Source organism: Tripterygium wilfordii, chromosome 2 (assembly GCF_013401445.1).
Source record: "Tripterygium wilfordii isolate XIE 37 chromosome 2, ASM1340144v1, whole genome shotgun sequence".
Taxonomy (NCBI): Eukaryota; Viridiplantae; Streptophyta; class Magnoliopsida; order Celastrales; family Celastraceae; genus Tripterygium; species Tripterygium wilfordii.
In genome coordinates, this window is record NC_052233.1 from 10,306,348 (window position 1) to 10,320,844 (window position 14,497).

Consider the following 14,497-nt stretch of genomic DNA (forward strand, 5'->3'; position numbering starts at 1 on the left):
GTTACTCCATTTAATTTGATATAGAACAAAATTTGTAGTACATAAGACGTGGTAGATTCATATTATACATTGAGTTTGTTTAGTAGAGTGGATAGTTTGATTTTCAATTAAAGACCCTCAGGGAGCTTCTTTTCCTTCAACGGATCCTCAAGTTCCGTTGCATGTTTGGTGCAACAGAAGATAACAACAATTGGTACAATGGATATGCTGCACCAAACAGGCAGATTATCATGTACATCGGGAAAAAATCATCGAGAACTATAGTGAATTGAAAATGGGCGGAAGACTAGCAAGGGTTGTCGCATGGAAGTTTGCACGAGTTGGGTTTCTATTAAAGCCAATTTAGTAAGAGGGCCTACTCACGTAGTCCAATACATCGAATCTTTAATCACCAAAAGCCCAAAACCTATATTTGAGACTCCAATAAAGACGAGGGAATAAAACCATAAAGAACAATGCACAAAATAACATATAGCGTATATCTGGAGTTTTTTTTTGACTTTTTTCTTTCTTTAAATCTTTATAAGAAACGACGCCGTGTTGAGTAAAATAATCGGCTGACTATGGCAAGTGCATATAACGATATAAGTTAGTGGGTTAATCCAAGAATCACAAACTCACAAGTGCATGAATGTTAGTGCATCACGTCACGATTCACCAATGACAAGAAAAATGAGTGCATATCAATAATAACACTATCGTTTATGCAATACATATAATCCTATAATATCAACATTGATATGGTGCGGTTATGATTTCATATGATCCCTTAATATGCGAGGTGAGTTACATATGAGACTCATATGAAAGACACATATTTTACCAAGGCACGGCTGAATAAGTGAATAGTGTTACTTTTCTAAACGGACCTACTCTTACCGAAATGGACTAGCTTGCTCGCAGCCCTCCAAAGTCATAACAACCAATTGGACCTGGACCTGGACCTGGACCCGGACCCGGATTAGAACTTGGACCCCCAAGGGTCATCTGTATTTTCATGAGGAAAATTCTGACTTTCTGTCAGCCATCGCAGCTGGAGGAGCGTGTCATGACGTACTCGAGAGAGTCGAGACACGAAAGAGGAAGGAAAGCAAAGAAAGGTCCGTGAAAAGAGTGTTGAACACGCGTTCAAAAGCAGCGACTATGGCATATTACCCAATATTTAATTTGTTTGTTTTCTCCTGACGATGATGATGATCTGAAAAAGCAGATGCTGCCACTCAGGTACTGAAAGTCAACGACTTCTCTCCCCCACTACTCTTTTATTTCCCTTTTGTTCTTTAGTGCTTTTACTCCCCACTCAAAAAATTTCCTCTCCCCCCTCACAGTATCGTGCGCCTCCATTCCTTCCACCGATCAAGAATCAAAGAGAGACACGTCACCATCAACCCCCCTTTTGACGGTGATAGGCTTGCAGCTCATGATATTAACACGAGGAACCTCGCATCTTAACATTCCTTTTTTGGTGGTGAAAAGGGTGCGCAGGATAAGAGAGAATCATGATCCGCATAACTGCACGCATAGACTCAGTGTAAAAGTGCAAAATAGTCACCGATTTGTCGTTGGTCAGCGTCACTCATTCCCGTAAAAACCACCTCTTCTTCATGCTTTGAATGATCGATTCTCTCTGAATTTTTCTGATTGCGAGACATTGTCTGTTTTTATCAGTCCATCGCATTTACTGTGCAAGGAATCGAAGGCAGGCATGGAGGGCTGCCCGTCTGGTTATCGCCCCCAAGTTGGCGTGTGTCTCATCAACTCTGATAGTCAGGTACTCCATAATCCATATATTATATTCTCCATCCATCTTTCTTTCTTTGAAAATCTGTTTGGCTCTGTATGTACTTGTTGAATTCTTGATATACGTACGATAGTATTGTTGTTGAAGTTGCTTGTTTGGGAAGATCAGCTGTGAATTTGCATGTAAGGAATTTGGAGAATTGAGAACCGTGTGGTTACTTCTATGATTAATTTGCATATGTTGCAAACTTTGGCGAAAAACTGAAACAAGGTTCTGCAAAGTTCAATCTTAACTGCTGTTTGAAATTATGCCAATTTTTTCTCTACAGAATTTTTATTTATTTTTTAAAATCCATTAGGAAGGTGGTCAGATAGGTTTTTGCAGATATCATGTTTTTCTCATTTCAGTATTAGAAATATTAATGATACAGGATACATATTAAAGAAAGTAGTATGGTACTAGGAAAACTTTTATGGAACTATAGTTTGCAACGTTAATTTACCGGTTTCCGGTATTGTGGTTATTGATTGAATATTGGAAAATGTACTGGCTACGGTGTTGCTCCGGGGAAGACTAGACTCTTTGAAGTATCAAACTAATTGATGTAAGACATACGAAGAGGTTAAGCAAATAATCTCTTCAATATCTGGGGTTTTGCAAATACATGCATCTTTGTATGTGTTTTTAGGTCGGTGATTGATTTTCCTTTTTCACGAGTTTGTTGAGGTTATAGGAAGACGATTTGTTAAATAAAAATAGGTGGCCGTATTCACCATATCTTGTCTTTGTGTATATTTTCAGCTGCATTTTGCTTTCTCTTTTGTGTTTCATCAAGTCTAGACAGAGTTTTGTTGATCGTCTGTAATTTAATTTGCAGATTTTTGTGGCTTCGAGATTAAATGTTCCAGGAGCATGGCAGATGCCTCAGGTGGTACACACTTGCTCTGTTGATAACAAATTATGTCCTTGAGAAATCTGATGTCATTTTTTTAGTTTGAACAATAATTTATTGCTACCATATACTCTTATGATCTTGTCGATTAGAATTCTCAGCAATTGGTAGGCTTGTGCAATAGGTAGTCTTTCCGTAAATGTCACGCCTAGCAAATGCTTGGCCCTAGAATTATCAAAAGATTTATGGCCTTTCCTATTCATGATCACTTGTTCCCTTCCAAAAAATTTGCATGTAAATGCCTACGCTCACTATTAGGTGAAATCTGCAGTTGCCTAGATTCTCAGGAGTCAGGACAAGTGATTGTTGTCTTTGGGTTTACTTGGGTGTTAAGATTCTTTTTGTAGTCTGTCTTTGGGTTTAAGTGTTTCATAAGAAGAACTTTGGCTACAGTAATTTTATTAGTGAGATATCCTCCACAGTCCACACTGTTCTCATTTTAGGAAACTCATGGTTTTTACTTCCTTTCTGTTTTTTTGCAACTCAAGGTAGTTTACAATCATTCAATGGTTATTCCCAATTGTCTTCTCTCAGGGAGGAATTGAAGATGACGAGGAGCCCAAATCTGCAGCCATCAGGGGATTGCAGGAGGAAACTGGAATAGTATCTGCTGAAATTGTTGCTGAGGTTTGTAAAAAAACTGATTGTTCCTCTTATGTTCTGGTTTGCTGTTCATGTATATCCTTTTTAGAGGTGGCAATCTATGTCAGCGTCTAAATATGTAACGACATGTCTTTCTCACTAGCTTGCCTGTTACCTTGAATATTAAGATCATGTTTGAATTTCATAATGATTTTTTTGATCTCGGTAAAATTAGGATTCTGAAAATGCATTAGGGATACGTGTAACAAAGTTTTTATATTAACAGGTTCCAAAATGGTTGACGTACGATTTTTCCCCTGCTGTCAAGGCCAAAGTGAATCGTCTCTGGGGAGGTGAATGGCATGGGCAGGCACAAAAATGGTGCATCTGATTTCCATTCTGTTTTGTTCATAGATGTGCATGTGTATTATTTATATATCATTGCGTGGCTCCATTTATTATATGATCAACATTACGCTAATGTTTCAGGTGTAGCAATGGAATGCAATGTTCATTTTGCAGTATTTATAAGGCCTGCCTTTATTGTCATCTTCTTCCTATTAATATAGTTTGAGTCATTCCCGTCTCTGCATAGCACGTTCTTTTAATTTGACGCATTTGAAAATGATGCAATTCTATTGTTCGGCAAAGCAACATGGCATGAGTTGTACTCTTTTCAAGCTTTCTAAGGGCCATATGTTGTCAAATTTGTAAGAGTTTCTCACGTTCTATTATGATTTGTTTGAGGCCTTACCACGCATGATATAAATGGTTGACAGGTTCCTTACGCGAATGACCAATGACGATAGTGAGATTAATTTAGCAAATGGCGGAGCAGACACAGAGTTTTCAGAGTGGAAATGGGCAAGCCCTGAAGAAGTTATTGAGCAGGTGTGCTGCACAAGATTCTTTCTTAGTTGTAATGCTAATTTCAGAGAGTTTTTTTTACTACATTTCGTATGCTTGAGGGCCTAACAAGAGTTGGGAATATGTTTTTGTAGGCAGTGGATTACAAGAGGCCTATGTATGAAGAAGTTGTGAGAACTTTCCAGCCTTATTTGAATTAAGATGGAAAAGCTGCTAGATCATGTAAATCATCCAAGTGGTGAACTGCTCTGTTCTTGTAGTTACTCCCCCCCCCCCCCAGTGATATCCTTCACCTCTGGTCTCCATAAAACTTTCTCCTCTGTAAATGGATATGTCGGCTACAATTTCAAATTAGAGGCTTGCTTACTAATTTTTTGTTGAACTCTTCATGTGCCGTTACTTACTTTCCGGGTCTTGCAACTAAAAAATGTATAGTGTAACCATAAAAGTGGAATCCGTTTGGTTTTGATGTAGTGGCATTGATCATTGTGGTCACACGTTGGGTTTTGACCCAACTTAACAACACGTTTGTGCGTGCAAGGCATGTCGTCACGTCAAGTAATAAATTTCTGTGTGAATAACAAGTAGAGTACTTGGTAAAGTGATTAATTATTCATTCATGATTTACCTGCCAGATGTCCATGTCCGTCCTCACCCTAGGCTTGCCCGTTTGGGGTGTTCGGGGATGTTGGTTGGGAGGTGTTGAGATTTTTATATATAACTTAATAGAGAAGTTTTGTCCCAACCCAACACCCCTGAACACCTCAAATGGGCAAGCCCTAAATTGATTTTAAAGACAAGTAGACAACACGAAAAGAAAGAAGAAAAGTGTCCAAATCCTGATCTTTCTTAGCCGCAAACACTTCGTTCGTACTCTTGAGGACCCGCAGAATGGAAGGCATGGACCAGAGGCGACAGCGCAAGATGAGCAATTTTAGAGAGGCCGTGTTGGTGAATTTCCTCCGCTCAAAGACCCTTTCCGACGAGCTTCGGTCCCGCATTGACCAACGCCTCCACCAAGAGTTTCCAACTTTCAAAACCCCCGATCACCCTCCCTACTCCCTGGTAATCTTCTTCAATTAGCTCAGAATCACCTTCTGCTTTCCCATTTTGGCTATTTTTGGAAGGAATTTGAGAATTTGGCAGCTTTCGTAAGCACAATTAATGCTTTGTTTCCCTGCATTTTCTGAAATTTCAAGATGTTTCACATTTCTTTCCTTTTTTTTATGGTTTTCAATGTGACTGTGTGTTAGATGATACAAACGGCGATTGCAAAGCTGAGAGAGGAAGGGGGGTCAACAATAGAGGCAATATCTGGGTTTATAAAGAAAGAGTACGAGGGGTTGCCATGGGGGCATGAGAGTTTCTTGAGTCATCATTTGAGGAAGCTTTGTGGACAGGGAGAAATTGTGCTTACAGGTTACGGAAGGTATATTCTTCTAGGCAACAAAACTTCAGATTTTGGTGATGAGCATGACAGAGATCAGATAGAGGAGCCGTGGAGGAAGATGCATGGTGGTAGTTGCAGTTCAGGTGGAGACCAATACTCATATCAGGCAGAGGAGGAAGAGAGTAAAGTGACTGGAGAGGAAATTCAATCCTCTGAAAGTGATTTTCAAGAACAATTGGGAAAAACTGAAGCATTAAAACTACGAATCAAATTCAAGACATCGAAAATGATTCAATGAAGGAACAGAACACCAAATTGAGGTGGTGAAAGGGTATTGCTGTGGGGGGCTGTATCTGTATGTTTTGGTATATTTTGTTACCTGTGAGGAAACTTCTATGCAGGTTTAGGACTCAAGGAAACCACCATATGTAAGAAAATCTGGTTTTCTTTTGTAATTTGCCAGTCTAGAGTATGATTTATGCATCATACATAGCGAACCCACGTTAGCTCTAGCTTGTTCAGGATAACATTATCAATGAGAAAAATGTTAGTCCCATTTGTTCTTCCATAAAGTGGTCAGAACATTTTCCTACATTTCTCATCTATGGAAATCAAAGATGTTTTTCCCTTTAAATTGGTCATATATTTTGTTTTGGCAGGACTCAGTTCGACATATAATGATTGTTTTGAAACAGTTATTCCCCCCCCCCCCCCCCCGGTCCCTTGCTACCTCCGTCTCTGTATGGCTGTAGTAAGAAGAACCTGAAATCAAGATTTACGGTTGAGACAAAATTTCAAACAGATTTACGTGCATAGCTAGTGAAAGTGAGAGATTACTAACAAACAACAATCAGCGATAACATTAAATGGTTGGGGTACAAAACAGGAGATAAAATGAAAATAACACTAGTCTACAAATCGAACGCCCGAAATGAAACTGATAGATATCCAATCCAGCTGGAGACACATGGAGAAGGAAAATCAAAGCACAATAGTCAATACAAACAACTGAGGTATCTGTACAAATGATTGAGACGAAGCAAAACACGCAGCTTCAGCCGCCTCAGAACAGATGGAGTCAACAGGCAGAGTCTCCTTCTTCATTCTCCTCTTACTCTGCTCTTACCATCACCAAGCCTCATCTGTACCTGCTTCGACTGCTATCTTTCCAGATGAAGCTCTCCCCACCAAATCCGGCTATCTCCCCGTCAATCCCTCCACCGGCTCTGCAATTTACTACACTTACTACGAAGCTCAGAGCTCTACCTCTCCCCTTACCCAAACCCCACTACTCATTTGGCTCCAGGGAGGCCCTGGATGCTCCTCCATGATTGGCAACTTCCTCGAGCTTGGCCCTTGGCGTGTCACTAGTTCTAAGAGTCAAAACGTCGAACACATTACGCTTGAAGCCAATCCTGGTGCTTGGAACCGCATCTATGGCCTTCTTTTCCTTGATAACCCAATAGGAACCGGGTTTAGCATTGCTCCCAAGCCTGAAGAGATCCCAACAGATCAGCATGTTGTTGCCAAGCACCTATTTGTGGCAATCACAGGGTTTATAAAGTCAGATCCAGTGTTCCAAAATCGCTCCATATACATCACTGGGGAAAGTTATGCAGGGAAGTATGTTCCTGCAATTGGGTACTATATTTTGAAGAAGAATATGCGGTTACCAGAGTTAGAGCAAGTGAATTTGACACGTGTTGCCATAGGTGATGGGTTAACAGACCCAATGATCCAAGTCAATACTCATGCCTTGCGTAGATACCCGAATCTACAATCGTTGAATAGTCAACGTAATTTATATGGAGGCCTTCTACAGCGGAGTCCTGAGAAACAAAGCAAGGTTGAGATCAAAAAACTTGGGCACCAGTGAGGTACCTGCCAAAGAACCTCCGACGCTCAAGTTAGTCAATCGGAATCAGGTTGGTCAAAGCAAAGATATAAGAATTGTAAAGTGTAAATGCTAGTATGAGAATGGTGGATGCAAGATGCAAGGTAGCTTTGAGTGAGCTAAAGGTTGAAGAAGGTGAAAGAGCTATGGGTCTCCGTCTCTAAGATTGCGTATACCGCTCCCGAGGAGGAGGGGGGCCTTTTATAGTGGGGTAACCAGCCGACCAAGGCTGACACACTGGGTATTGTAGTACGGTTTGCAAGCAGATATGGGGAGGTGGTGTCGAGTGTCAGGACAAGCGGCCTATTTTGGTTGGTTGAGGTCGGGGTTGTTCAGTGGTCAGGCGGCTCAGTGTCAGGAGGTGGTTGCAGACTGTCTGATACGGCGCGCTAGGCTGTCTGATTTGTCGAGGCCAGGTTCGACAACGATCTCAGACGACCGTTACCTCAGGACGGCGGAGGCAGGATAAGAGATAGTGGTTTAGGTGTACGATCAATATGGTATGAGGTATATGCATGTACAGATATATGTGAATATGATGCAGGACGTGTACCTGAGGTGTGCATGGTCTCTGTCTCTTGATGATCAGTTATGTTAAACATCTCCGGCTCGGGCGCTCCTTCATGGGCCGCCGAAGGCGCTAGATGTAGATGGTCTTGTGCGTCCTTCATGTCACATCTATTGAATGGTTAAGCATAAATTTGGCGTTGGACGTCCTTTAATGTGTTGACCGTCTGGTATTGCGTTGACCGTCATATGACGATTTTTGGCCACTACACCTTGAATGCTTACTATTCTGGTTTAATTAATGAGAAGCAAAAGGTGGAATTGGAGAAAGATCAGTCCGAGGCTGTTAAGCTAGTTAAAATGGGGAGTGCAGCAACAGATGCAAGAAACAGATTGTTGGACCTGTTGCAGAACATGACAGGATTGGTCACTTTGTTTGACTTTACAAAGAAAGCACCGTATAACACAGCCTTGGTGACCAGGTTAGAACCATGAAGCATCGAAGAAGGCATTGGGAGTGAAAGAATCAATGGGGTATGAAGATTGTAGCTATGTGGTAGGGGCTGCACTGCATAAGGATGTGATGAAGAGTGTGAAATACATGGTTGAGTTCTTAGTGAAAAAGAGTAAGGTTTTGCTGTATCAAGGGCTGTTTGATTTAAGAGATGGTGTGGTTTCAACTGAGGCATGGGTCAAGACACTGACATGGGAGGGCATAGGAAGTTTTTTGAAGGCTGAGAGAGAGGTTTGGAAAGTAAATGGAGAGCTTGCAGGGTATGTACAGAAGTGAGGGAGTTTGAGCCATGTAGTGGTGATGGGAGCTGGCCATCTTGTGTCAACTGACCAGCCAGTGAACTCTCAGGCAATGATAGAAAACTGGGTTTCAGAGAGGGGACTGTTTGGCCATAAGATGGATGAAGATTAGCCTTCATTTTTCAAGGGAACTATTTGAATTCAGAAATTATTCTCCTTGCTGTTGTTTATTCAACTTGCAATAAAGTATAAAGCTTTTCCATCCTTGCTATGTTTATTCATCGCCTTACCTCCAGAAAGCATTCAAACAGCGTTGAAGACTTCTGTTTCCAATCAATTTAGAGCAAATCAGCATAAAAATTAATTCATAAATGCCACAAAAAAGTGTTCAAGTTTGTTTTAAAACTTATCTGTTTGGTAAAACAAGACGCCAATTCAAACTCAAATCAAGCATGAAGAAACGCATACTTTTTTCAGAAGAATGGAGAAGAACACGAATCCAAATCTAAACTTTGATTTATTTGTCTCAAAAAATTTTCAAAGACAGCAATGACCTTTGATCGTCATGTAATAGCGTTTGGAGGCAGGTTCGTGAAAAAGAGAACGATGGGCAGCGGAGAGTTATAACTTCGGCCGATAAAGCTTTTTCAAGATCTACAGGAACCGAAGCACACGTCCAGCGCAACCCATCAAGCACGTAACCCGTACTATGATACCATCAAGGTTTGATGTGAAAGGGCTGAATTGGCAGGGCACCCTGTAGAATACCTACAGATATTTCAGAGCCACTGATTCACACTGCTCTCCCCTGTTTGCCTCAACCCCTACCGCCATGAAAATTCCTTACCACCATTTTTTCAGAGACGCTGACACTGATGATTCACGGCTGAACCCTAGGTTTCGTCGTCCATATAAGACCGACTGATCAACGCTCAGATGAGTCAAGTCAAATGAGCCTTTTTTTATTACGAGTATTAATTACACCCTAGGTTTCTTCGTCTAATGTTTCTTAAACTGTGTCGTTTAAACACAGCTATTATAAGAGCTGGACGGAAACAATACAAAGGAGCCCACAAAGACAAAAGTAACTAAGAAGCCCACTAGCATAAAAGCCCAATAACTTCAGACTCTATGAATGAGCCTTATAGCCCAAATAATTAGGGCAGTAAGTATTGCTGTTCATGGCACGAACAGGGAAGAAGCTTCAAGACTTGGATCGCGCAAACACAAGAGGCACCAAGAAAATTCATCCGAAAGCTTAACATCTCCTGCGATCATCACGATATATTGGCCAATACTTTACTGCATGAGATTTCACTGCTTCATATGATAAGATGAAAGTCCTCAATTTTCTCGGATAATCCATGGGCCTCTGTTCTTGCATTCTGGGCCCAATGCATCATCGAGTTGGGTGGGCCATGGGCTTCCACTCAACAGGTAATTTCAGTTCCTTCGGAATTTTATTACAAGTGCTTGGTTAGACCATCATGCACTCCGGTCCAAAAACTCCATTTACCAAACCTACGAATTCCATAATTTAAATGATTGGATATGTTGTTTTAATGGCATTATAATGATGTGCAGCGTTAGCATTAGCTATTTTATTTCTTTTTGTCCCTAATGATATGAAGTAAATGTGATATTTTGGCTTGGTTCTGCATTTTCCAGTTGTTGCTGCTGTTTGTCTGACAGCTATTCTGTCCGAACAGGTCTTAGGTGTTGTCTGGACAATTTGGACCATTTGGGAGTCGGAGACACTTCTATTCGGACATGCCCAGGTGCTGTCCGGACGTATTCTATTACCTTGGAGAGTCAAGTGTTCCCACCTTTCGCAGATCGGTGCGTTGCCCAGCTGATATAAATAGATTTTTGCAAGAGTTTTAACCCGAACTTTGTGAGAGTCGCGATTTTGTGAGAGAACACATTTATGAATGAGTAAGAGAGCTATTGAGGGCTTGATCTACCAGTATTTGGTGGATTCTTCACTGTATATCTCTTCTCCAACATAATGCAAACATCTTCTACCTTCCGTTGACATAGGCTTTATAGTTTATACTGAACCACCGAAATTTCATGTCTCCTTCTTATTTGCTTTTATTTATCTGCTATTACTTAGATTGGATGCTTGTTTGATCAGTCCATTGCATGCTTTGTTTGTGGGTACATGAGTCTTAGCACAACAGTAAATAATAGTAAACGGAGAGAAAAACACAATTAATCAAGAGTTCAGACTTTTACTTTTGATTATTATGGTGATTAAGTGTTCATGAGAATGGATTAGTGTATTAATCAATGATCTCTCTCTCATTACATCAATTGATCGAGGAAATGTAATGTCGGCAAGCGTATATTACGGTGCATTTCATACAATAATCACCATTGAAATTGAAAATAGCTCCCATGATCTCTCGTAAAGCATATATGCTAATCAAAGAAACACTGATTGTTTCGACTAAAAAGCCCCCAACCAGAATTTCCATCAAATTTTACATAGTCTTGGGGTAGTATTGATGGAGCCTCCACGTGCCATCCACTGAGATTACACGGCATGGAAATCTTCAAAGCCATTGATGTACTACACCAGTGACGTCCAAACAGCAGTTCAACTGTTGAAAGGAAAGACAAAGAGACAAGTCGGACCCAGTCCGGTTCCCTATCAGTCATAATAGTGGGGTCACTTATGAGTTTTAATGTTCCTTGGTCTGTCCATAACCTAATCATCAAGGTTGGCCCCACGTTCTCACACTATGTTTCCTCAATGATAAAGATCTATGTGATTGGTATCTAGTTATCTCATTGCTGAGTTAAATGCACAGTATCTCAATAAATTTAGGAAAATTATGTGTGTATAATTCAGCGTCACATAAAATTATATGTGTGTAACTCAACAATAGGTATCAACTACTGAGATCCCTATCATAATTGTGTTTTTTTAACCTGAATGTCATCATCATCATACAAGTTCGTTTTTTGAACATTCGATATGAACCTAAATACTAAAGTCTAACACTTACACACTAATACATCAATTTTTTTTTAAAAAACCAATAATTTAACATGATTTTGAACGAGAATTGTATCCCTGGCTCGTTTCACATGGCCATGGATTAATACTAAAGAGGATATATGTCCATCTCAAAATGTAAAGAAAATCCCACTAGAAAATCCCACACTAAATCCATGTCACTATAGGCCACTAATTTGGCACATATACCTAATGGGTTTTAGTCATGAAGATTATTGTCTGGTGGATATATAAATTCCAATCATATCATGAGTTCATGAAGGAAAAATGAAAAGATATGTTCTTGTACAACCTCTCCAACACCATCTCCAATAGAATCTATCTCCGACAAAAAGTTGTGATATTGTTTAGGAATAGGTAGAAATACGAGATAAAAAGGGGCTATACATAAAGGACATGTGTTGACATCATTGCCAACATCATCCTAACCATTTTGAAACATTCAGAGCAAAGCAAAAGAAACATTTAACCAAAATAATAATTAATAAATCCTTTATATGGGAAATATTTCTAGAGAGTGGTTGCCAAAACCCAAAACGATAGAAGTATGCAACCACATAACTCAGAAATGATTTTGCTATGTTCACATAGTGGGATTGGAAATTGGAAGTGTAAGGAAAATGTAAATAAATTGTAGGGAAATGGAGTGGCATGAAACAAATTTTCTTTCTTGTCCTCAAATTCCCAAAAAATAAAAAAATAAAGAAAGTAAAGTAAAATACATAAATATGGAACATAATAATTTTATATGTTGTAGCCTATGATTGGACGACACAATATATATATATATATATATATATATATATTCTATGTGTTTGTTGGTTAAATACTGTACCATTTTTATCCAAATTCTTAAGTGTTCCTATTCCTAATAAATATTACACTTGATACTGTATCGTACCACAAGCGTGGAATGCTAAATCTATTAAATGTATTTTCACATTTGGCTTCCAGTCATATTCTCCAACCAAGACGGCTCCCATAATCTTAATGTTTGCAAGAAAAAATATATAAATTGACTAATGCTTTCACTGGACCAATTGATCATAAGTCTCGTGACCATGAAGCATGCATGACACGACTCCTTAATTTGAATGGTACAACAAAATAGATTCCACAACAGACGTCAAGAGTCTTTAATTAACATCTTCTAGGAAAATCAAATCCAAATAATTTTTAAAAATTATTGTCCGTCCTCCGTTATGCGAGACAAATATGAGTACTATACGAGTTAGGGTCATTGTGATATCTCTCACCTTGTGGGTAGTTTATCCACAAGAACCTCCGAATGACCCAATAGTTGACCTAAACCGTTTGATACCATGTAAGAATATCCAACTCGAACAACTTGTGGATGTATTGTCCGCTTTGAGTCCCAAGACACACGGTTTTATCCTTAAAAAAATCCTCTACCATCAACATTTATAAAATCTTGACTTGTAAAGTATTTTGTTTTACCTCAACTATAAGCATAATTTGGGGTATGCACATTCAATGGCTGTGGGCTTTATATACAAGTTCTCTCGAGAGATTGTGAGCACACCACAATCGTTGATGGCCACAGTTCCTGATGTACCTACAGGCTAGGCTACAGCAGGAGCCCCAGTTGGTTAACCTGAAAGATTCACTCTCAACCAAATCAAATCATTTTAAGGAAGTTTCATAATTGTTTGTGATTGTTCCCTCCTGTTAGCCAAATTTTTTTAGGTCAAGCACTTCAGCTTCTAACCCATAATATTATTCAAAGTTAAGTTGAAGCAAATATGTCTGAAACCAACCCCTTGAAGAAGCAGATTGAATTGACCCAAATACCTATTTCTTTTCATGGTTTCAGTTCTCTGGTCAAAAGAGAAAAATTGTATCAATTCACTGATTTAAGAGACCAAGACTATTCTCTTCTCCATTCAATATTCTTAGACCACAGTATAATATAATGACGAGTTAAAAGCAGTAATTAAAATAGGTTGAGAGGTGACCTGGTGATCAACTGTTTAGTTTTTAAATAATTAATGAAAAATGCTATCGAGTACTCTTAGGGCATTGGATAAATAATAATAAAAAAAATGTTTTGGAGTCTGAAAAACTCTATTGGAATATGTATTTTAAGTTTAGAAAAACATGTGAAAAAACATTTATCACGTATGATATGTTGTGGTGAATCGTTAACCATAATTCTTGGGACAGTCGTAACAAACTAAATAATTAAATTTTATTTTTGTGATTATGAGATTCATTGAAAATGGTCAAGGCCGCCATTGACGATTGCATTCAATGCACATACATGTATACAATATATTAATATTAATGAATGACTTTGTTCCCAAAAGAAGCGATTCTTCTTTACTAAACTGGCGTTACAATTCCTTTCTGCACCGCACTAAATATTTAAATCACTAATAATCCAGAAAGTAACCATACATGCATTGAATTTCCGACCATTACTATGTGGATCCCAGAACCAACGGCCCAGATTAAATCATAGTTTATTTTGTTCCAAAAATGCCCTTGTCGGGCCGACTCTGAGGCTCTTAGTCCAGGGTGCAATCATTTCAGCGGCTGACCTTTCAACCCACAACGTGAGAACATCCACAATGAGTGCTTTTAGAGTTATTGAAATTATACTTTCTTGATAAATTTAATGTTATATGTTTACAATTGACATATTTTAATACTCTAAAACATATGAAAATTTTGTAGCTACTCCATATTTGAAGTGTTTCTTGTTCATGAATAGTGAAAAGAGATGATGAAAAGGAAAAGAGATGTGATGAAAAGTAAGAGAGAAA

General features: G+C 39.1%; 2 protein-coding genes and 1 pseudogene across 2 annotated transcripts; all 3 read left to right on the top strand.

Annotated features, from left to right (window-relative positions):
- Nucleotides 1-1,405: 1,405 nt before the first annotated feature.
- Nucleotides 1,406-4,608, top strand: LOC120009034 (nudix hydrolase 25-like). The gene is made up of 7 exons (XM_038859471.1): nt 1,406-1,584; nt 1,669-1,771; nt 2,619-2,669; nt 3,228-3,320; nt 3,562-3,656; nt 4,055-4,166; nt 4,277-4,608. The coding sequence occupies exons 1-7, from the start codon at nt 1,421-1,423 to the stop codon at nt 4,340-4,342; spliced, it is 684 nt and encodes a 227-aa protein (XP_038715399.1). The 5' UTR covers nt 1,406-1,420; the 3' UTR covers nt 4,343-4,608.
- Nucleotides 4,609-4,940: 332 nt separating this feature from the next.
- Nucleotides 4,941-6,088, top strand: LOC119980693. The gene is made up of 2 exons (XM_038823491.1): nt 4,941-5,207; nt 5,396-6,088. The coding sequence occupies exons 1-2, from the start codon at nt 5,034-5,036 to the stop codon at nt 5,828-5,830; spliced, it is 609 nt and encodes a 202-aa protein (XP_038679419.1). The 5' UTR covers nt 4,941-5,033; the 3' UTR covers nt 5,831-6,088.
- Nucleotides 6,089-6,356: 268 nt separating this feature from the next.
- Nucleotides 6,357-8,951, top strand: LOC120007149 (annotated as a pseudogene).
- Nucleotides 8,952-14,497: the final 5,546 nt, after the last annotated feature.

Excerpts from the sequence above, each read along its gene's own strand:
- LOC120009034 (XM_038859471.1), top strand. The coding sequence starts at position 1,421 with ATGATATTAACACGAGGAACCTCGCATCTTAACATTCCTTTTTTGGTG. Across the intron at positions 1,585-1,668 it reads GGTCAGCGTCACTCATTCCC|TCCATCGCATTTACTGTGCA; the intron begins GTAAAAACCACC and ends TGTTTTTATCAG. Across the intron at positions 2,670-3,227 it reads GAGCATGGCAGATGCCTCAG|GGAGGAATTGAAGATGACGA; the intron begins GTGGTACACACT and ends GTCTTCTCTCAG.
- LOC119980693 (XM_038823491.1), top strand. The coding sequence starts at position 5,034 with ATGGAAGGCATGGACCAGAGGCGACAGCGCAAGATGAGCAATTTTAGA. Across the intron at positions 5,208-5,395 it reads ATCACCCTCCCTACTCCCTG|ATGATACAAACGGCGATTGC; the intron begins GTAATCTTCTTC and ends ACTGTGTGTTAG.